This window comes from Sciurus vulgaris (assembly GCF_902686455.1).
Source record: "Sciurus vulgaris genome assembly, chromosome: 11".
Lineage (NCBI taxonomy): Eukaryota > Metazoa > Chordata > Mammalia > Rodentia > Sciuridae > Sciurus > Sciurus vulgaris.
The window spans coordinates 66512795-66535122 of NC_136472.1; the positions used below are offsets into that span (position 1 = coordinate 66512795).

The 22328-nt window shown below is 44.8% G+C and overlaps 1 protein-coding gene across 1 annotated transcript; it reads right to left on the reverse strand.

Annotated features, from left to right (window-relative positions):
* Positions 1 to 840: 840 nt before the first annotated feature.
* Positions 841 to 12797, reverse strand: CCKBR (cholecystokinin B receptor). The gene is made up of 5 exons (XM_079102865.1): positions 12569 to 12797; positions 4096 to 4347; positions 3700 to 3949; positions 3230 to 3402; positions 841 to 3056 (listed from the first exon to the last, which is right to left on the reverse strand). Exons 1-5 carry the CDS (start codon positions 12717 to 12719, stop codon positions 2518 to 2520), a joined length of 1365 nt encoding a protein of 454 aa, XP_078958991.1. The 5' UTR covers positions 12720 to 12797; the 3' UTR covers positions 841 to 2517.
* Between the last annotated feature and the right edge of the window lie 9531 nt (positions 12798 to 22328).

Sequence of the window (22328 nt, forward strand, 5' to 3'; positions counted from 1 at the left end):
TATCAGACTGTGCCTGTGGGCTACGTTCTAGGCGAGGTCTGAACCACATTCCACCCTCAAACAGGCTGGACCCAGCTCTCCCCCACACAGCTCCCACTGCCTCTGGTGGTCACCAGAAGTCCAGGTCCAGCTGGAGAAAGGGGCTAACATCAGGGAAGCCCTAAATTTCCCTTTACAAGGGATAGTCAGGTGTTCTGGGGAACCTAGAGGCAAGACTATTCCTGCTGCAGAGAAAAGTTGGCCTGAGAAATTACAGTTCAAAATCTCCCTTCAGCTTCTCAGACCAGCTGGGATTCTATTTTTAACCAGCGCTGTCTTAGGTTGACAGTTTGCAACGCCTTCTCCCTCCTTTTTTTCCTTCCTCCTGCCTCTTGCAGCCCAGAACCCTGTGGAAGGATGGATAGGAGCAATCCCAGCACTGGTAAACAGAAGACCCACTTTCCTTTCTCACTGTCCTCTCCATCCAGCCCTTCTCCAGGGTAGTTAGTGGGTGGATTTGGGAGGCATATTGGCTGTGAAGCTAATGAGGTTTAAATTTCAGGGCTCCTCATTTGCATAGGCGCCTTCCAAGGCCCTGGGAAGGGTCATAGCAATTTGGTATCCATTATTTTTGTTTTTTTCTTTAAAAAGAGCACTAAAATTTTGTATACTTTAGCTCCCACAAAGCATGGATCTGCCCCTCATAGGTGTGTCTTCTGCCCCATCTGCAGCTTAGTGTCAGTATTGTTATTCCTATCATACTCTAATTTATTGTATGGTCTTGGGCAGTTTTCTTTCCTCTAGGTCTGTTTCCCCTGTTTTAGTCAGCTTTTTCATTGCTGCTGACCAAAAGATTTGACAAGAACAACGTAGAGGAAGAAAAGTTTATTTTCAGCTTGTGGTCTCAGTCCATAGACTGATGACTCAATAGCTCTGGGACTGAGATGACAGAATATCATGGCAGAAGGGCATGGTGGAGGAAAGCAGCTCAGGGCAAGCCAACAAGGAAGAGTGAAAGTGATCTTGGCACACCAGGGACAAAATATAAGTCCCAAAGGCACGCTCCCAGTGACCTACCTCTTCCAGTCAGACCTCTACCTGCCTACAGTTACCACCCAGTTAATCCATTGATGGATTAAGTCACTGATTAAATTGCGACTCTCAAAATCCAATAATTTTACCTCTCAATGTTCTCACATTGTCTCACATATGAGTTTTTGGGGCAATACCACATATCCAAAACCATAACACCCTTTTACTAGTGAAGGGTCAAGGGACTCCTCTCCTAACACTATGCCCTTGATTATCCATGTATATCCCTTGGTGAAATTGTCTGTTCCTGTGTGTGTGGAGAGAGCTAGATCAGTCTTACAGTCAAACTAGAGTCAGGGTTCTCAGACTCCTATTCAGGTACAGTACCCCCATCCCCAACCCCAGCCACAGCCCCTGCTCTTAGGCCTCTTGATTGCAGCCAGTAAGGGAGATTTCATTAAGTGGATGTTGGCCAGGTTCTGATGCTGGAGGATGGCAAGCGTGCCATAAAAAAGGCCCCACTCTTTAATTTCTATACACGTGTCATGGTCTGATTCCTGGTGTTCCTTGAATAAGTGGAGTCTTATTATGCAGTTTCCTCTTTTATCTTTTCATCAGAATTTTAATAAGCATTCATGAATATAATCCCTTTACAATGGAATCATGACATGTCATAGATATCCCACCTCCTATACCTACGCCCCGTTACTGTGACACCAGAGTGTAGGTAAGTCCAGGAGGATAAACCAGAGAGATTATACCCAGTCCTATCTAGCCTCAGATCAAGGGTTTTTGGACATAGGGTGGTACTAAGGAGTGTGAAGCTATGGAAGGGATGTGACAAGGAGGACTTCACAAAATTCCACACCTCCTCACCTGCCTCTGAAAAAGTCCAGAAAGGAAGTCTAGGAGGAAGTCAAGTTGTTTATTATGATTATTATTATTATTTTTATAAAAGAAGCCTGGTGACGGGGGAGGAGGCAGAGCCATAGTCCTTAACTGGAAAGAGATGAAGTACTTTCAGTGTTAACAGCCTGTGATCAGGGAGATGTAAGAATTGTCCTGTTGATATTTTCAGTGCTGGTTGAGGAAAGGTATTGTGAGGTCAAACTGGGGACAGTCTAGAACATACAGAGTCACTCCAGGTTCCATAGCCTCTGAAGAATCAGAGCCGTCACACACACAGTGTGTGTGTGAAGGGCAGGTCAGCTCTTGTCAAAGTTTCCATTGCACAGGGATATTTCCCTGTTAGGGATGATGTGTCTGCCTGTCCAAGGTCATCGCCATGTTTCTAAGGTGAAACTCCATACTACAATGGAACTATGCCTCCTTTTTCTGTATAAGTTTGGCTCCTATTTCCTTTATGTCAAGAGAGATACCTCCTGTGTGTTGGGGCTAGTCCATGCCATTGGGTGTCAGTTTGGTTTGTATTTATTGTGCGTATGGATGGGATCTTGTGCTTTAAGGGTTTTTCTGTCCTGCCTCAGCCTGCACTCCTGCCAACCCTCAGCCAGGCCCCAGGGTGCTGATGGTGGTGTAGCTCAGCCTGGACAGGGAAGCAATGGAAGGGGTAGGAGGATCTTCATCTGGAAGAGGCTTGGGGCGAGCTCTTGGAGGTCTCGGGCAGCAGCGGGCACATGTGTCCAAGCAGGCCTGGCGAAAGCGACGGTGCATGAAGCAGTAGACGAGGGGGTTGACACAGGCCGAAGCATAGCTTAGCAAGTGGATGAAAGAGATGGGGGCCCCTGAGAGTGCCCGGTGTGCACCTGGGCCGTCGAAGGCACGCCATGTGTTGGCGCTGTACACTGGCAACCAACACAGAAAAAAAAGCACAACAATCACCAGCAACATTCGCACCACGCGCTTCTTGGCCAGCAGCTTGGCCTGGGTGGGCCGGGGGCCAGGTCCTGACCCAGCAGTAGGCGCGGTCAGAGTGGTCAGCTCTAATGCAGGACGGGAACGTGGAAGTTGCACGTAGCAGCCATCACTGTCCTCACCAGTCAGTCCAGGTTCATGCTGGCAACGCCCATTCTGGTGGACAGGACCTGGGCACAGAGGGTGAACTGTCAAGAGTGTAAGGCAGAGTCTTACTAACCTCCAACCCAATCTCCACTTGCCTAGGCCCTCCATTTAACTTTACGTTCCAGCCACCTTACAGCCCCATCCACTCTAGGCTCCACCCCTTTCCAAAGTCCCGCTCCTCTGGAATTTTGCTCACCAGGTCCAGCCCCACCCGGCAGCCCTCCTTGGCTTCGGACCCGGTTTTGGCTCTCGTTGTCACTCTCACCATCAAAGCGAAGCCCTAAGTAGAGCTCTCGGGAGATAAGCCCATAGGCCACTGCCATAACCACACCCGGGACAAAGAACAAGAGCAGGAGCAGCAGTACCGACCTAGAAACAGAACACAGACCAATTACATGGGTCTTTGTTCAATTGTAATCACAGTTACAAGAGCCAAGGTTGGTATTTCTAAGGCTGTGGCCAGGTAGCTGATGAAGGAGTAGGGTTAGGGGATGTCATTCAGAAGGGCAAGATAACTGGGGAGGGACCCAAAATTAGAATTCCAGGGTGGTGGGTGCAGAATGGGAATTGGCACGATTCTTGAAGCAACTGGACGACTGTTGTGGAGAATGGTCGTGAACATCTGATGGAGAAAGGAGTCCTATGAGAGCGTGTGGGCACCCTCACCAGGTCTGGCGCACCCGTGCACTGGGCCAGCGATGCACACACTGTAGCACGCGAGGTCCAACTGGCTGCACAGCAGTGTACACAGGGTAGGGTACCATGAGCAGGCCAGACAGCAGCCACGTGGCTAAGATCACACGAACTGCATGGGAGCGTGTCTGCCACACCCGTGCCTGCAGTGGTCGGCAGATGGCGCTGTACCGCTCCAGGGCGATGGCCACAAGACTTAGCGTGGACACACTCACAGACACCCCTAAGCAAGGGAAAAAGGAGGCGTCACCTCGGAAATTAGTACCACACACTCACCAGTGTTATTTCTTCAGCCCCCTCCCTCAATTAGGGAAGACCCCTATGTTTGTTAAGGAGAGGATCAGGGGTTAGGGTAATTGTCTCACTCACCCATGAGGTATGAAACCGCCTTGCAGATGACTGTGCCAAAAATGAATGTGCCCATAAGATTGGGCAGGAGGGTGAAGGGCATGCAAGCCACAGCTAGCAGAAGGTCGCTGACTGCTAGTGAGAGCAAGAAGGCATTGGTGACAGTTCTCAGGCGGCGGCTCAGTCCCAGGACCACAATGATGAGAACATTCCCTCCAACACTCATCAGAAAGATCACAGCATAAAGGGTGACTCTAATGGCCAGCTCCAATTCTGGGCAGAAAAAGGAGAGGTAGCTCCAGGTCTTCTGGACCCACTCAGCCAGACCCCCCAACCCAACTTATCCCCAACCTCACCACCCAGTCAGATCCCTACATCCCAAGGACATGTTTCCAGCTTAGTAAGTGTTGAACTTAAATCCTTTACCATTCTAACCCCTTGCAGCTTAGTTAAATGGGCCCAACTCTATCTACTCTTTCTTAAGAAAACCTGTATCTTCTCAAGGTTGTTTCTAAATGCTTCCTTCATTTTGCAGCCAAATTTCTTGAAAGGATTTTACTGTGTCTTTCCAGTCACTCAATCCATTGCAATACAAGGCTCTGTCACCAATCACTTCTTCCCAAGATCACTAATATTTTAATTGCCAAATCCAAAAGTTCCTTCTTAGTGTATACTATTTGATTTCCCTGTACTATTTGACGTTGTTGACTGCTCACTATCTTTTGAGCCACATCAAGTCAAGTCCAAATTCTCTAAAACAAACAGCCCCCCAAACACAAAACAAAACAAAAAACCTTCACAGCTCTGAACTGTCTGCCACCCTTTAGGATGTCATCAGGATGCTCCAAACTGCCCTCTCTCCTCCCACCTCCTCCTTGCACTGTACCCACTGAAGCTAAACTGGATGACTCAGTTTCTTGAATGCATCATATGCACTCGTGACTCCTTCCCTGCTCAAGTTGGCTTCTCAGTCTGGAATACTCTTTCATCAATCCCCTTCTTCTACCCCCATCACAAACTTATTTTCTGTATTTGGTTAATTCCTATTTATCCCCTGTCTGCCAAGCCTCAGATTGACTGCCACCTCTTCCATAAGGCTTTTCTGGACAGGTACTAATCTCCCCTCAACTGACCCACGCATGCTCCTTAGAGTTCTTTCTACTTTCTGCCTTATATTTCAGTTATCTCCCAAACATTCATTCTCACTCAACAAGCATTTGCTGAGGATTCCTTTTGTACCAGTTACTGGGAACAAAGGGAAGAATAATGTAAACTCTCTGCCCTCTGAAAGTTCACAGTGGAGAGGGAAACTCGAATACATATACAGATAATTGCCATGCAGTATGATGAAGAGGGGGGTTGCGGGATGTACACAGTGCTGTGGGAGCTCACAGGAGGTATACCCTACATTGCTGGGTGACTTAGAACAGGCAGGAGAAGGGCACTATTCATTTGTGTCATTGCCTTTTGGGAGGTGGATTCATCTTTGGATCTCCGTGTTACAGTCACACAGACCTATACAAAACTGAATTTGAGTTGAAGTAGGTGGAGACCACCAGCTCCAGTGGTGTCCTAGACCTACACATATGGCCTCAGTCACACCTATGGCCTCAGCATGAGGGAGATTGGAGCTTGAAGGGAGAGATGGAAGGTGACAGACCTTCCCAGCTCCAGAGGGGTATCCCTCTCTTCTCCAGCTTCACAAACTGGCTGCCTCTTGTTTTAGCCCCCAACTGAATGATTTTCTTACGACACTCACCAACATATTCAGAAGTTGTTGTAGGTGTCATGTAAGTGTTATTTATATGAAAGCTCCAAATTGAGCTCAGCAGTCACATTAGTTGCTCAGGACCACATAGCTGAAAGGGGCTGAATCAGAACAGAAGCTAAGTCTCTGGATTCTTAAAACGCTGTCTTCAATGCTCTACCATTCATCATACGGCCTCCTTCCTCTCCCTAATACCAATCCTAATGCCTCTTTCTCCCTCTCTCTATAGCCTCTCATTGCATTTCTCACTCTATTACTATGTTTACTTCTCTGTCTCCCCACTAGACTATGGGCTTCTTGAGGGCAGGGGCAAGGTTCAGCTCTTTCTCTAGGATATTGCTAGCACTCAGCATAATGCCTGGCAGGTAGAAGGCAGTCAACACATGCTTGCTAATGAAATCCGTCTCTTAAGACAAAACACACCTGCTTTCCTCCTCTTTATCCATCCCCCACTTCTGTCAAGGTGCTCTGGTATGCCCTCCCTTCTCTTCCTGTCATGAAGACACATGATGGAGGGTGTTTGAAGGTCAATGGCAGGTTGTGATTTTGGATACATTAATTTTCCTTTCTCCAAGGAAGGATTATGAACCAATTGTGTGTGTGTGTGTGTGTGTGTGTGTGTGTGTGTGTGTGTGTGTGTGTAAGTGTGCTTAAGTAGGAGGAAATAATGAACTTTTGGAAAGGGGATTTTGTCAAAGAGGTCCTTGGACCCAGAAAAGATAAAAGAGCTGGTGGTCTCCCTTGTACTCTGTCTCTTCTAAGTCCACTGACTCTCCATCTCTACCCTGCCTACCTCCTTAATCTCTCCAGTTCCATCATCTCTTCACCTCCTCCTCTGGAACTCTCTTCAACTAACTATTGATGCAATTATTACATCTCAAGTTGGTAGAACACTCTGAAGTGTGAAAAGCACATTTCTCATTCTTAATTCAGCTGATGTGCCCCATGTATGTGTCCTTGAGCTTGGCTAATTATAGTAGACCAAAAAGATGAAAGTGGGGCTTCACCTTTATGAACCTAATCTGTCTAAGGCCTCCTGAGAGCTGGAGGCCAAAGTCCCAGTAAAAATGACCGGAAATTGTATAGCACTTTGCTATTTTACTGGGCATTTCTAGCTGTTATCTTAATTCAAATCACTGCTACATCTCTAGATCTTTGCTGTTGACAGTTAATAGACATGAAAAATTATAATCAAAAGTAATCTTAGAGACAGAGGTTTGGAAAGTGAGGAATAAATAGGTCAAACACAAGGGATTTGGGGGGCAGTGAAACTATTCTGTATGATACTGTAACAGTAGATACATGTCATTACACATTTCTTAAAACCTGTAGAACTGTACAACATAAAAGTAAACCCTAATAAAAGTGAACTACAGAATTTAGTTGTGTATATCAGGATTGACTGATCAGTTATGATGAATGTGACACAACTTACATTAGATTTGTAGGATGTAAGATGTAATAATGTAAACTCTGTGTAAGATGTTAATAGTGTAAACTCTATCACTCTTGTATGTGGGAGTAGCAGGGAGAGTATATGGGAACTTCTATTTTCTACTCAATTTTTCCTAAACCCTAAACTAAAATAGTCTATTCATTTCAAAAGTCAGACACAAAATAGAGAATTAAGGTAGGTGTGTATGTGTGGTGACCACAGTGACCCCAAACCTAACTCAGGTAGAAGAATGGGAGATGGCAGCTTCTGGGGAACAGCCATAGTGCCTTCATAGTTTACCTTTAGGAATAAGTTTCCTGGGGATGAGAGAAAAACAGAAACCAGACCAGTGGACTCAGAAGACTGGGGCATTTCGGTTCTTCTTTTGGAGTCTGGAAGATTTGCATTTGTTCTATCCAGATGTTGGTAGAGAAGTCTGAGCACAAAATTCCAGATAATGTGACATAAAACTAAAAATAGGACTTTCTAAGAAAGAACTCCACAGAACTTTGAAGCTGCTGATGCCTCAATCCTGGAAGGACTGGTCACCCATGCACACGGACATCAATGTAATATCAGTGTCTTTGTGGTAAGCACAGATATGGGAGACATCTAAGTGTCAGTGGATACTAACCATGGAGCAGAAGAAACATACAAGGTTGTGTAGGTAATAGAGTAAGCAGTGAGTAAGACTTTAGTCTTTGAGATAATATGTGGGAGGGTAAAAGTAAACCTTATTTCTCTGGGTGATATTTGAGGAAGGGTAACTGTTGTATGTCTGTAAGGTAATATCAGATTGAGCATGGGTTAATTTAAGTTCAGGGAATATCTTATTAAGTGTTGTGATATTTGAACAAACAAGGGTAATAGCCAAGTCTCTGTAGACAATATTGTATTTTGTAGGTTACACCTTTAAGAAGTATAGGTTACATTCAGAGGTCTGTATGTGAATGGGGAGAATATCCAAGTGATCATGAGAGAGAGAAAAAGTAATATCCAACTCTGTGTGGGATATATTTGAGTTAAACTCAAGTAATTTTTTTTTTTTTTTTTTTTTTTTTTTTTTTTTTTTTTGATACTAGGGATGGGTCCTAGGGCTTGCATGTGCTAGGAAAGCTCTACCACTGAGTTACATCCCCAGCCTTTCTTAAAAAATTGTATTTTGAGACAGGGTCTCACTAAGTTGTCCAGGGAACCTTAAACTGAGGCCTCAGCCTCCTGAGTAGTTGGAATTACAAGCAAGTGCCATCACGCCCAGCTGTTAATTTTGTTTGAGTGAAATTATTAGCTCCTGAGTGAACACAGGTAATATCTAGTTTTTTCCTTATGATATCTGAGTATATAAGAATACTAACTGTGACTTTATGGGTAATATCTGGAGAAGGGTTACTTAAGCATGGGCAATTTGTATGTGGATAATAATAAAATGAAGTGAGGAGAGTTTGATGGATGGGTAACATCTACGTGACTGTGAGAAATACTGAGTGTGGATAACATCTGCCTATCTGTGGGTAGCATCTAAGCAGATATGACTGATACTTAAGTAAAGTGGGTGCCAGTCACAGTGGCACATGTCTATAATTCCAGTGGCTCAGGAGGCTGAAGCAGGAGAATCTCAAGTTCGAAGCCAGCCTCAGCAACTTAGTGAGGCCTTAGGCAACTTAGGGAGACCCTGTCTCTAAGTAAAAAATAAAAAAGGGCCAGAGATGTGATTCAGTGGTTAAGCACCCCTGATTTCAATCCCTGATACACGCCCTCAAAAAAAAAAAATGGGTAAATTTCTATTGGTAACATTGGAGTGAGCCTGGGTAACATTTGACTCTGTGTGGGTAATATCTTAATGAATCTCTGAGTGTAATATCTGACTACCTGGGTAACATTTCAATGTGTGTGAGCAACAACATCCATTTAAGTGAGACCTATTATTGCACCTGTGCTCTGAATCACTTCACATCTTGATTTATCAGGGATTCTTGCTCTGTGGACTAACATCTTTCTTATCAGAACCTTCAATCTTCTTCTTTCTTGGTCCTTTCCCTTTAAAAAATCTTAAATCCACTATAGGTGACATATACCTGTAGTCCTAGCAATGCAAGAGCCTAGGTGGGAGGATCACTTGAGCCCAAAATTTGAGATGAGGCTGGGCAACATAGAAATATCCTGCTTCAAAAATAACTAGTTTTAAATGCCCTTATTTCTACTACTAGTATTATACATATACACATGCACACATACACCCAAACAAACGAATAGTCCTTCCTTAACCCTGTGCTATTTCTGGTATTACCCCATAATTTTTCTTTCATCCCCCTCCCTGAAATTCTTGGAAGTTTTGTCCAGTATCCTTGTTCACTTTTCCTAACCCCTTTCCCACTGACCCAGTCTTAAACCTGCTGTAGTCAGACCTTAATACCTACACGCCTTCCTAAGGATTTCTTGTTACTGAATCCAGAGGATGCTCTTCTAGCTGTTTTGTTCTTATCAGATGCATATCAGCTACATTGGACCTCACTTATCACACCCAGCTTAAAACTCTTATTCCTTGCTTTCTGGAAGGACATAGCTCCCCTCTCTGATAGTTTTATCTGAATCTCCTTCATGAACTTCCATTCTTCTGCCTAGCATTTATTTATATGTTTATGTATGTATGTATTTATTTATTTATTTATGCAATACCAGGGATTGAACCCAGGGTCACCTGACTACTGAGCTACATCTCCAGTCCATTTTTACTTTGAGAAAGTGTTTTACTAAATTGCTGGGGTTGGCCTCAAACACACCATTCTCCTGCTTCAGCCTCCTGAGTAGCTGAGATTACATGTGTGCAACATTAGTCCGGCTGTCTAGCTTTTAAATATTGGTCTTCTGCAGGGTCCTGTCTCAGGACATCTTTTCTTCTCATTTTATACAATCTTTGAATAATTTTATCTATTTGCATGGCTTCCATTACCTCCTCTAGGCAATGACTTTTCAAGTCTGTATTCCCAGCTTAGACCTTTAAGGTAAGTTCCAGATCCCTGGATTCAACAGCTGATTTATAACCCCACTTGGATGTACCACCAGCATTTCAACTTAGTGAGTTCTAAACTGAGATGATAATTACCTCTCCCAAACCTGCTCCTTTGATATCCTTCTCATCACATAGTACCAACATCTACTCAACAGTCCAAACCAGAAACCTGGATATCATCCCTTGACCCCTTCTACCTTCTCCACTTCTAGTCAATTGCCAAGTTCTGTTGATTCCATTTCCAGAAGTAGTTCTCAAATCCATCTGCTATTCTCAATGTTCACCACCAATACCTCAGTCTAAGCTAGCATCATCTTTCACACAGACATGTGTAATATAATAGCTTTCTAAAGCATTTCCCTGCATTTTACCTCATCCTTCAATCCATTCTCTATACTATACAACTAATCCTGGCCCTACTGCTGAATCTTTAAGTAGCTCCCAATGCCCTTAGGATAAAAATGCACACTGCTTAGCCAGGCCTATAAGGCTCTCTGTAATTTCTCTAGTCTGGTCCCCAGCCTGAATGTTTATTATTTATTTTTAATAATACACGATCCAGCCACTCAGAAACTCTATGACGTTGAAAAAAGTGCCACGGCTTTTAACTTTGGGCTTTTCATACATCCTACCCCTCTACTTGGGATGCTTTTTGCATCTTCTGCCCTTTCTTAGCTGGCTCGCTCTCATCTTTTTCATCTAAATTTATACTGCACCTCCTCAGGAAGCCAACCTTAATCCCCATGGTTAGGCTAGGCCAGAGGTGCTCCTCTTGTGTGTCCCCATTGTATTCCCCTGTCTTTTCTACTTTGTGTTGCTGTTCTTTGTTTACTTATCTCTCTTCACCACAAAATTCTGAGCTCCATGAAGTAGGAATTATGCCAATTTTGTTCAACTCATATCCCTGCTGCTTAGCACAATCTCTGGTTCAATAAATATTTGCTGAATGAAAGAATCTAAGTGACAGTGTGTAACCAATGGGGAAAGAAGTCATGAATTATTTTGTGAGATACATAATACTTGGATTATAATTTATTCCATCTTTCCCTTCTTACTTTAGAATAACTTTATTCTGTTTATCATTGCTTCTTCTTCTAGGATTCCATTCATTTTCTTTTTACTGAACTCCAACTTCAAGACCCAGTTCCTAGGGAACATCCTCTGTGAATTTCTCAAACCCATCATCTCCTTTGGGTCCCCACAATCCAGACCCTTCTGTGGGACTTCCATACTGACTGTGATTTTTCCATTGGCCTGTTTTTCCCTCTGCACTTGAACTATGGACGGATGAATGTGTGCACTGGGTCTAGTTCATCCCTGTGTCCATAGCACCTAGCCTAGGATAGAAGGTGTTCAGAGAACAGTGCAGGACAGGAAAGGTACAGGAAGGGAAGAAAATGTATTTTAAGATGTTCATCAAGACAAAGGAGATGCTAGCTGATGGGAGGAGTAAAAGTCACTTTGAGGACTGGGTGTTTGGAAGCAGTCTAAAAAGGAGTGGATGAGAAGAGGTGATTATAACAGAAAGGGATGGGGTGATACAAGGAGCAGTGGGTCCAGGAGGGTGAGACTTATAGAGAGGCAGACTGGAGAGAGGACTTGGAAGGGGCTGGGAGACATTCTGAGAGGGGGAAGAGAAGGAGAGGACAAGCACAGAGCCTTGAGAACTCCAACTTACGAGGCAGAGGGGTTTGAGGAAGAGTAAAATAATGTGACAAGCAGCTCTAAAGAGCATCCCCCAGTGTCCAGCCTAACAGAGATTTGAATATCTTTTTTTGGGAAGGCTGGTGTTGGGATGGGATACACAGGAGATTATAACTAACTTTCCATCCAGGCCTCCCACGGTGATCCCTCCCTCAACTAGCTCCTTTCTTTTTGCCTTCTTTTCTTCCCTTTCCTATTGTGGTTTTGTGAGCTGGATGTAAAAAGGAAAAAAAAAAAAAAAAAAAAAAAAAAAAAAAAAAAATCTAGAAGGGCTGTAGAAGGGCTGGCAAGGGGAGGTTTTGTCCCTTAACTATGTGTGGTGCTGTGTTTGGGGGGTGACCAGGAGCTCTGGTATGACCAGGGGCCGGAATGTGAAGGGTTCTGACCAGGTGATGTGAAACTGTGATGTGGTTTAAAGAGATGTGTGATGGGGAGCTCTCTAGGAGCTGAGCTAGTCCTATGAAGGGGCCGCTGCGGGGGTTTGGCGCGGCAGTGTAGAAGTCGCGGGGGAGGCTCTATTAGTGTTATAGGGTGCAGTGATAAAGAGCTTGAGGTGGGGGCTTAGGGAGACACCCACCTCTTGTCCCGGCTCCGCGGATGCGAGGGGGCTCGCAGCTGAGGTTGCCCGCACTGCTGCTGTTGAGGAGGGGACCACCTGGGCGGCACAGGGAAGCCCCTGGCCCGGGTCCGGGTCCCAGCACGCTCCGGTTTAGCTTAAGCAGCTCCATGGCCCGTGCTGAACCCGCTGCCTCACTCAGCTCGGCCAGGCGGGCTCCCGCCAAGGCTCCACCTGCTCATGCCGAGATTCTGGCTCAGACTCCCGCCTAAACCCACCCCCTGCCCCGCCTGGTCTCCGCCCCCAACCCTGGCCCCTGCCCCTCCGCTCCTCTGCTCGCCCCGCCCAGGCTCCGGTGCCTCCCAGGCTCTGGTCTGCCTCTCCCACCAGGTGACTCTCAGCCTTCCTCCCTCGCTCGCGAGTTACGCGTCCTCCGGCGTGACTGTCCTCCAGGCTCGCCCCCTCCCTAGATCTCTCGTCTTCTCTTAGAGATGTCTTTCCTGTCCACCTCCCTTTAGCAACGCCCCCGTGAATTCTGCGGAATTCGTGATGTGTGTGTGTGTGTGTGTGTGTGTGTGTGTGTGTGTGTGTTGTCTGCGGGCGCGCGCTAGTATTGGCGGCGCGGAGGGAGATTGCGGGGAGAGGGCGGGTGAGAGGAGTGGAGCAGGAAGCAGAGTGCAGCTTCTGCCGGGACCAGCATCTTTCTCTGGTGGGTCAGAGGACATGGAGATGGCGATGGAGAAGTGGGTTTGCGTTCAGGGTCACTCGCTAGGGCGCAGGTGCCTTGGCTTGCTTGTCGCGGCGGTGAAGGTACAGTGCCGCATTGGCAGCAGTGACCGTCAAACTACCGTAGTTCCTTGGTTCCTTGCAGCTCCCTACTGCGAGCTGGGGTAGGTTCTGCAAGTGCTTCCACACACCCCACCTCTATCTGAGGCCCAACACCCAGGCTTTTACCCAAGGCTTCCAAGGAACCCTTAGAAACCGGGAGGGGTAGGGGAGGGCGTCGTTTGTCCACAGGGAAGTCCTGGCAGGGGAAAGGGCTGCCCAAATAAAGTCTTACTAGGGTGTTGAGGGAGGCGGTGGATGGAAGTGAAAAATGCCTACGATAAACACGGATTGGGTAGTGTTCCATTCCCTGCCCTGGGCCCAGGCAAAAGAGAGGAGGCGGAGGCTGTCTCCGCGGTCTCCAGGCAGCGCCCATCCGCAAACGACACGCTGACGCTCCTGTTTGCTCTCAGCACAGGTGGAACCGCCTGTGTAGAGTGTCAGGTTCCCACGAGAGGGGGCCAAAGGGGGCCAGGCCACTGGGGGCAGAGCGGGAACGAAGCTAAAGGGTACCCCTGCAAGACTGAAGTGGGTTCAGCTTTTTGGGCAGAATTTGCCTCTTCTGTGTGAGCCTCATTTCCAATCCATTCTTCATTCCAAAAAATTCCAGCGTGAATGGAAATTGAATTTTCTGGCCCCCAGAAGTGGCTGCAAGAGATGGGGGCTTCATTGCACGAGCAGGTTAGAGTGGGGTGGGTCTGGGTTTATGGGGAATTTAGAGTCTTTGTCCAATTATTCTTTTGGAGAGGACCTGGTCCAGCCCAGTGTTCATAGGCTGGAGGAATTGGAGGAGAGTTTTAAGTCTAGGGGTTGTGTGGGATCATCACCTACTCGCCCTTCCCTTTCTCCTGGCACTGCCTACCTTGCTCTTCTGAGAGCTTTGGACCATAAGAGCTTGATTTGCTGTTTGTTCAACTCCAGCACAGGTGGAGCCACAGATAACCTGCTGAACTTTTCCCACATTGGATGGAAACAAAGGAAATGGAGGGAGAGAGGAATGGAAACAGAAGTAGATTGCATTCACTTATTCAGTGGCCAGATATGGGACCACTGTGCATTGTCTTATATATGTTCTGTCCCTGAGTAGCTCCCACTCTAATGGGAATTTTCCCAAGTAAACCAGTGATTACAATACAGGTCATAAATGCATCCATCAAGATGCATGAATCAGAATTTCAACACACCATCAAGGGACCTGCCTCCCCACCACCAGCACACACCTGGAATGAGACTTAAAAGCTTCTTTAAAAGCCTTCTGTTTCCCCTAATAGGCAGAACCACAGCCTCTGGGAATGGAGTTTCCTGTGTGTTCTTCCTCGCTAGCAAAACAATAAAGCTTCTTTTTCCCTTTTCTCAAAAAAAAAAAAAAAAAAAAAAAAAAAAAAAAAAAAAAAAAAAAAAAAAAGAAAAGAAAAAAGAAAAAGAAAAAAAAATGCACAAATCAGAAATTTAGGAATCATCCTAGATGCTTTCCTCCTTTATGCTCCTTCATCCTTATAATGGAGGCAGTGATGCAAAACCTAGACTGTTCTCCAAAAATGATGAATTTATTCTCTTAGCTGTTGAGAATGTGTCTGGAAGATAGCCCTCAACTGTCACTCCCCCACCCAATCAGGAGTTGTCTGAACAGAAAAAAGCCAGTTCATCCAAGGTCATGTATCCTTTCTGGGGCTTCCTGCATCCGATGACTGATCAGCACAGAGATATAAGGGCTCAGTCCTCCCACTCCAATGAAGGACAACTCTGAAATCTGTTCACAGCACCAGAACTCCTCATGGGGTTGATAGATCTTTGTTGGGACTGAATTACTGCTCAGCTTCTCCCCTTGCTCAATCCTGTTTTCATTTTCTATCTTGCACTCCAAGAGCACTCCTCAGTAAGCACCCTTTACAGTAATCTCTGTTTTAGAGTCTGCTTTCTGGGGAACATAACTACATCGCTCCTGTATTGAATCAATCACAAAGTGCTGTTGATTTTAGCTACTGTGTTCTTTGATTCTGCCTGCTTGTATATCCACAGACATCACCTTACAGTCTCTTGCACTACTCTCCTACTCTCCTAAGTGGGCCATTACATTTTATTGGTGCCTCCTTGCATGCATCTTCTACCTTACAGCCAGAGTGCTATGTTCAGGATGTGAATTAATTATGCCACTCTCTGACCTTTGCTTTTGGGACAGATAAAATCTTTTAACAGGATCTATGAAGTTCTCATGACCTGGTTCCTGCCAGTTTATTTCTCTATCCAGTTTATTTCAAGGCATTGTGGTTTTTGTTTTTTCCTCTGTAGTCACACTGGTGTTCATTTAGCCTTCTCCCCATATTTTTGCTATCCATTCCCCAGTTATATGTCTTTGCAATGCTCTATGAAAGCTTCTTTCTTTCTTCCATCCTCATCCATGGGATCTCAGTTCAAGCAGCAATTCCTCAGGAAAATGTTTTCCACAGCTTCCTCTCCTGGGACAAGCAGAATCATAGAATGACCTGCAATGACTACCCATGTAGAATCTTCTCTTGAGTATGTGTGGACCTTTGAATATAATGAGGTACTACTTCCATGATTATACTATGTACCAAAAGGATTTTGCAGATGTAATTAATGTTGCTAATCAGTTGACCTCAAGATAGAGAAATTATCCAACTAGTCCTAACCACCGTTGCACAAGTCCTCTTGAAGACAAAAGTTTTCTCTGGCTGTTTGCCACAGCAGCAGAAGTCAGAGATTTGTGGAACAAGGATTCAACACACTATTGATGGCTTGCAGATAGAAAGGATCACTTGGAGAAATGCAGGAGGAAGTTGCTAGCTGGAGGATGGGAAGGATGTGGGGCAAGTACCTGAAAAGTGGCCTCATTCAGTCCCCAGGTGACAGCCAGCAAAAGGACAGACACTTCAGTCCTCCTCTAAATCTCTTGAAGAGAATTGAGTCTGGATAATACCTTGTGATATGCTGAACAGAGAACCCAGCTACATTGTGTAGTCTTATGGCCAACAAGTCTGTGAGATAATAAGTGGGTATTGTTTAAACCATGAATTCATGGTAATTCGCTACAGCAGCAATAGAAAAATGATATCCCTTCCATCTCAGGAAGCAGCAAGTGTAGGCCCTTGCAAGCCATGCAAAGAATAAATGGAAACATTGGAACTTGGTTAAGATTTAGAAAGAAAGATTTGGAAAGATTGCAGTAGCAGCTAGTGTGGAGGGCAACCTAAGGGGTGAGACCAATAGGATAATAGGATTCTCTGATAGTAATTCAGATGAGAAATGAGGGTGGCTCAAACTAAAGTCGTTGAGGCTATAGAGAAATCTGAAGATAATTTTTTTTTCTTTTTGGTACTGGGGTTTATTGAACCCAAGGGCACTTTGTCACTAAGCTGCATCCCCAGTCCATTTTGAGCCCAGTAAGTTGCTAAGGCTGACCTCATACTTGTAATCCTCCTGCCTCAGTCTCCCAAGTTGCTGGAACTGCAGGCACATGCTACCACCTCCAGCCTTGAAGAAGATCATTTTAAAAAGTTTGGATAAAGACCAGCCTGCTGAATAGGGAAAGGCTATCCAGACCAGGCTGGGTAGAGAGAGACCATGACCACAGAGCAGATAGAAAGAAAACAAGGGAATGAAGCATTATAAAGCTAAAGAAGAAGAGATCAAATGAGAAGGTACTGATCTTGTTTAAATGCTGCTCCTGGATAAAATAAAACAAGGATTGAGAAATGTGCTCTGAATTTAGTGACTTGGAGATCCTTGTTAACCTTGAAAAGAGCCATTTCGGTGATGTTATTGAGATAGAAGATAGGCGGGTATACTAAAAACTGAATGTGACAAGAGGAGGTGGGAGGAGTATCTTCAGGAAAGTCTTTTAGAAGTATGATTATTAAGAAATTGAAAGAGGGCAGAAGTAGAGATGGATGTGAAATATAAGATTTTTAAGGTGGGAGAACTATAACTTGTTTTTAGATGGAATTACTCCAATATATAGAAAAGCCTGAAGATTGATAGATACATAGAGAATGGCTACTTAATAATGCCAGGTTACTGAGAGGGAACAGAGGTATAGAATTCAGAGCAGAAGTGGTCCTAGCTTTTGATGGGAGAATCGATCTCAATTTTAAGAGGAAATTAGTAGAAGAAGATAGTTATAGATGAAACTAAGTCATAGCCAACCAGATAACTACTCTATTTCCTAATTTTTTTTCAGGTTTATGACTAGGACCATGGCTATACCGGGAAGTGAAAAGTGAAACATCCAGGGTTAGGGTCTTACAAGAGAGCTGCAGACCCTCTTTTCCTTACTGCCCACTTCTGCAGGCTGATTGGGGATGTGAAGGTAAGCCATCTTTGATTAGGCAGTAAGGGTAACTCACTAGGGATGGCAGAGTGACAGGAAAGGAGGACCCTGGGTCTTCTTTATTCTCAAACCATTTTATCATTCTTGGTTCTGCATGAAAAAGAAAAAAAAAAAAACCCTACAATTTTAAGTCTCTGTAATTTTTTCTCTATTGTCATAGCAACCTAACTGGAATTTTAACTAACACAGATTTATAAATTTGGTGGAGAGCTGCTGTCTTATAGTTCTGTTATCTCTTTGAAGTTGAAGATTAGGCTATCAGTGACTGGTGTGTGTGTGTGTGTGTGTGTGTGTGTGTGTGTGTGTGTGTGTGTGTGTTTGAAATTTTAGAAGTTAGGAAAACTATATAATGGGAGAAGGAAAATGGATACAAGAGGAATGTAGTAGGACAATAGGAAAATATTGGGGTCCACTGGAAAGTTGATGACCATGAATTTCTAGTGGTATCAGTTTCTCTAGCAGATCAGTTAGTTGAATGCAAACATAAAGAATATTGGGGGCTGGGGATATAGCTCAGTTGGTAGAGTGCTTGCCTTGCAAGTACAAGGCCCTGGGTTCAATCCCCAGCACCGCAAAAAAAAAAAAAAAAAAAAAAGAATATTGGGATTTCGAATAAAGGGTCATGAAATCTCAGCTGGACACAGAGAAGAGAGAAACTATGAGGGAGGTGACAAAGTTTAGAGCGAGAAATAGATGGTTTCCAGAAGACTGGCGGTTGTCAACAATGAGGAAGAGAAGTGGGTAGCCAATGTATTATGAGTTTCAAGGTCTATTGAGAATGAGGAAGCAACACGGTTGTGTTTAGGACCCCAACTCTGATAGAGGACTATGAGATGTGAGAAGTCATCCCTTTCTGTAGAGGATATACCATTCTTAGGGGATTGCTAGTTTTAGTTAGTACAGGTGTTGGGAATGTGCTCAAAGAAGTTGAGAATATGAGTTTGATGCATTTGGAAAAGAAGTTACAGGGAACAAAATTTCTCTGAGAAGCTTTTCAACACCACAAATCTGGGTTAGGTGACTCCTCTGTGTGCTTCAGTAACACCCTGTATCTTTTAATATGGTAATTCCTACAATTACATGTCTTGTAATTTTTTTTTTCTTGCTTGTTTATATTTCAGGGCTCTGTTTCCTGCCTTTGTGACTGTATTTGAAGATAGGGCCTTGAAGCAGATAATAAGAGTGGGTTCCTAATCCAACAGAACTGGTGTCCTTATAAAAAGAAGAGGAGATCAGAGATCAACCTCTCTCTCTCCCTCTCCACCATACACAGAGGAAAGATCACGTGAGGACACAGTGAGAAGGCAACTGTCTGTGAAACAGGAAGAAAGCCCTCATCAGAAACTGAATTGTCCAGTACCTTTACCTAGGACTTCTAGCTCTGAAACTGTGAGGAAATGTCTTTCTGGTGTTTAAGCCACAGAGTTTGTGGTATTTTATTATGGCAGCCTGCACAGACTAATACATACCTCTTTCTTCAGTAGCTTCTCAAAGCACTCCCCACACTTCTCTCATTTCTTGTTTTCTGTCTATTTTTCTCACACAGAGATTCTAGCTCCAGCTGAATGTTTATGCTTGACTTCAGGAACCTTGAATTGCTTTCTATTTTCTTGTTTGTGCAATATGATTCATCATCTTTGGAATTGCTCATATTCTCTAAATGCCAATGGGTAATGGGAAGTGAGAGCCAGGAGATGGTGGGATAGAATGATTTCATGAAGATAGTTTATGAAGAAGGCCAGCAAAAGAAGGAGGATGAGGATGAGGATGAGGAGCAGGAGGAGGAGGAGAAGGAGGAATAGTTACAGTGGAGAAGGGGGAGATACCATGAGCAGAAGAAGGAAGAGAGGGGATAAAAATGTAGTGCTAAGAGGGTAGCCACTCATATCTCAACATTAGGAAATTTCATCTATACCAAGAGTAATCCAGCATATGGAGAGAATGGGATTGCTCAGCTCCAGGAACAGGGAAGTTTTAAATCTGAACAAGGAGGGAAATGCAAAGTCAATATGGACAGTTACAGGAAACAATTGCAAGACATGTTGAAGAAGGGTTAGGGTCAGTCCTGAGTGAAGCTGTCTTTAACTCAAGTTTTAACCTGTCAATGTCATTTGCTCTTTTTTTGTTTTCTTTTGTTTTGCTTTGCTCTTTGGAGGAGGATTTTGGAACACTTTGCTTTACTCTAGAACAGTTTATCTTTCCTTTGGGGAAATTTCAGCCACCTGTGCTCAAATATGAGTACAAGATCCTTCTTCCACTATTCTATAACACAACTGAGATAAGAGGGGAACACTTAATGCTTCAGTAAGTGTTCAGGAGAAACAGCCAAAGAAAGGAGACTATAGTGCCTATCACACTGCAAGATAACCTGCTTTATTAGGTACTACTTATTCCAAGTAGTTTTGCAGGTCCAGGATACCTGGAGTTATGTCATATGCTTTTCCTCCAGCACCCTGGCTCTCACACTCAAGCAGCTCAGATTCAGTGCTAGGAGAGAAACCAATCATAGTTTAGTTCTTGGGGTGCCTGCTTGCCCCTTCCCCCTTTGCTTACCTCCTCTCTCTGTGTCTGATTAGGTTGCCTCTTCCATACCTTTCAAGGCCTTCTCTTCACTGCAATTCTATGATGTGCAGATATGCTTCTGTGCTGACTTTCTGCCTACGCAACCCCTGCCCACGCAGGAGGCTCTTCTCTTGGAATAAACAAGGAGGGAGCAGGCTGAGAAAGCAGGTGGTTGGAGCCAGAGCAGGAAGGGATGTTGCGTAGAAGAAAGAAACCAGGGACAGGACTGGCCTTCTGTGTCCCTGGGGCTTGTGCTAGGAGATAGCAGAGGCACATATCCAGAGGCTGGCTTTGGCTAGATGTTCATACTTTGCTTTCCACATAGGCCTTCATAGGTAGGCTAAGAGAAGTTTGCATCTGCCCAGTCGGGGCATCACTTGAGGGCTAAAAGAGCCAAAGGAAGGTCATTCAGAAAGAGGGCTTCCACAAATGCCCCAAGTTACTAGTCTCTGGGGCCCTGTAGGATCGATCTGTTGATGAAGGGAAAGACTTAAGTCGGCAGGCTAAGGGACGGAAAGTGGAAAGGCAATGACAGGAAAGGATTTGTGTAATTTGAGGGTGAAAAGTACAGGGAATTTTCATTCTGTGAGGAGGGTAGTCTTGAATGTTCCTAGACATCAGTGGTGCTACTCTCAACAGAGCTGCTTTGGACTCTGATTTGGGCACAATCTCTTCAGTAATGTCTCTTAGCATCACCACTGATATGTTTTAGTCCTTGTGTAAAAAGTATGAAGAAGGGTTTTCACAGACCGATTGAGATCACGATTTCCTAACATCATTCCTTGTCACAAAGATTTCATTTCTCCCTGGGTAATTCTCCCAGGTTTTCAAAAGCAATGCAATTCTGAGGTCTGGGAGGCAGTTGGAAGGAGGGGCAGGAAGGAGTGCCTTGCGCCCTCTGCTGGCCAAGCCTGGCATCATCAGCATAGCCCAGAAGCCCCTGGAGGCTTGACCCAGCAGAGCAGGACAACCATGCCCCAGAACCCTCAAAGCAAAATCACTATCAGAGGGACACAAATAACATCATAACTGCTATTCATTATTTAGAAATCACTATCTTCCAGAAACTGATAGACAGTTTACATTCATTATCTCATTTACATTTCAATGCTATTGCATTTCCTATTAACAATCCTGAAAGATTTTATAGAAAAGGCTGAGAGTTCTTGAGACAGTGATGTTTCAGAACCCAAACCCAACTCCGACTGGTTCCAAATACATGCTCTTTCTCATACTTTGTACTCTAAGGCCAGCTTAACACTTGCCCTGATTTGGGCCGTGACTCTGTTCCCAGCTCTAATCCAACTTGACCATACTTCCCTGATTCTAGCCTCCAGACAGAATTCACCCACCTTGCCTCCTGCTCCTGACTCCTAGTGCTTGCACTAGATCTTTCTCCAGTCGAATGACCCCTGGCCCTATGAATCTGATTTTCTCCCAAGCTTGATACTTTATTTCCATCTGTCTTCTGAGATTAACAGCCAAACAGAAAGAAAAAGGTGTGTTGGGTTGAACTGAAGAAGCTTTTGTTGGGGAGAAGCTAACTGGGAACCCTGAAGAGAGGGGTGTATGTTCCAAATCTTAGCCAGGCTGAGAGATCCCACAGTAATAACTGAAGGAGAGAAGTGGGTGAGGCCTGAGACCCTGTGGGAGGCAGAAGAGCTAAACAAAAAGCAGTTTGCTCTCAGCAGGAGGGCCCTTGCACAGTCTTGACAGCCCTGTAGAAATCTAGCAGTGACTCCAAAAACTCCTGCCTCCTCTGACAGCTGCATGTGTGCAGGCCTGGCTATTGGCATCTCTCCTCCAGAGCAGCAGGTGGTCCCTTGTTTTGGGCTGCAGTCCTGATATCACACTTCAGCACATTGGGCAGATTTGTTAGGGATTCACAAGCTTTCCTTTTGGTAACTCATTCTCTCATGGTTACCACAGTTACTGCCTACAACTGTCATTCCCCAGGAAGCAAGCAGCTTGTCTAGCTCAGGAAGTCCCTTTATCTCCCCATGAGAAAAATTATGACAGTCCTGGGTTTCATTCCATGTGATATTA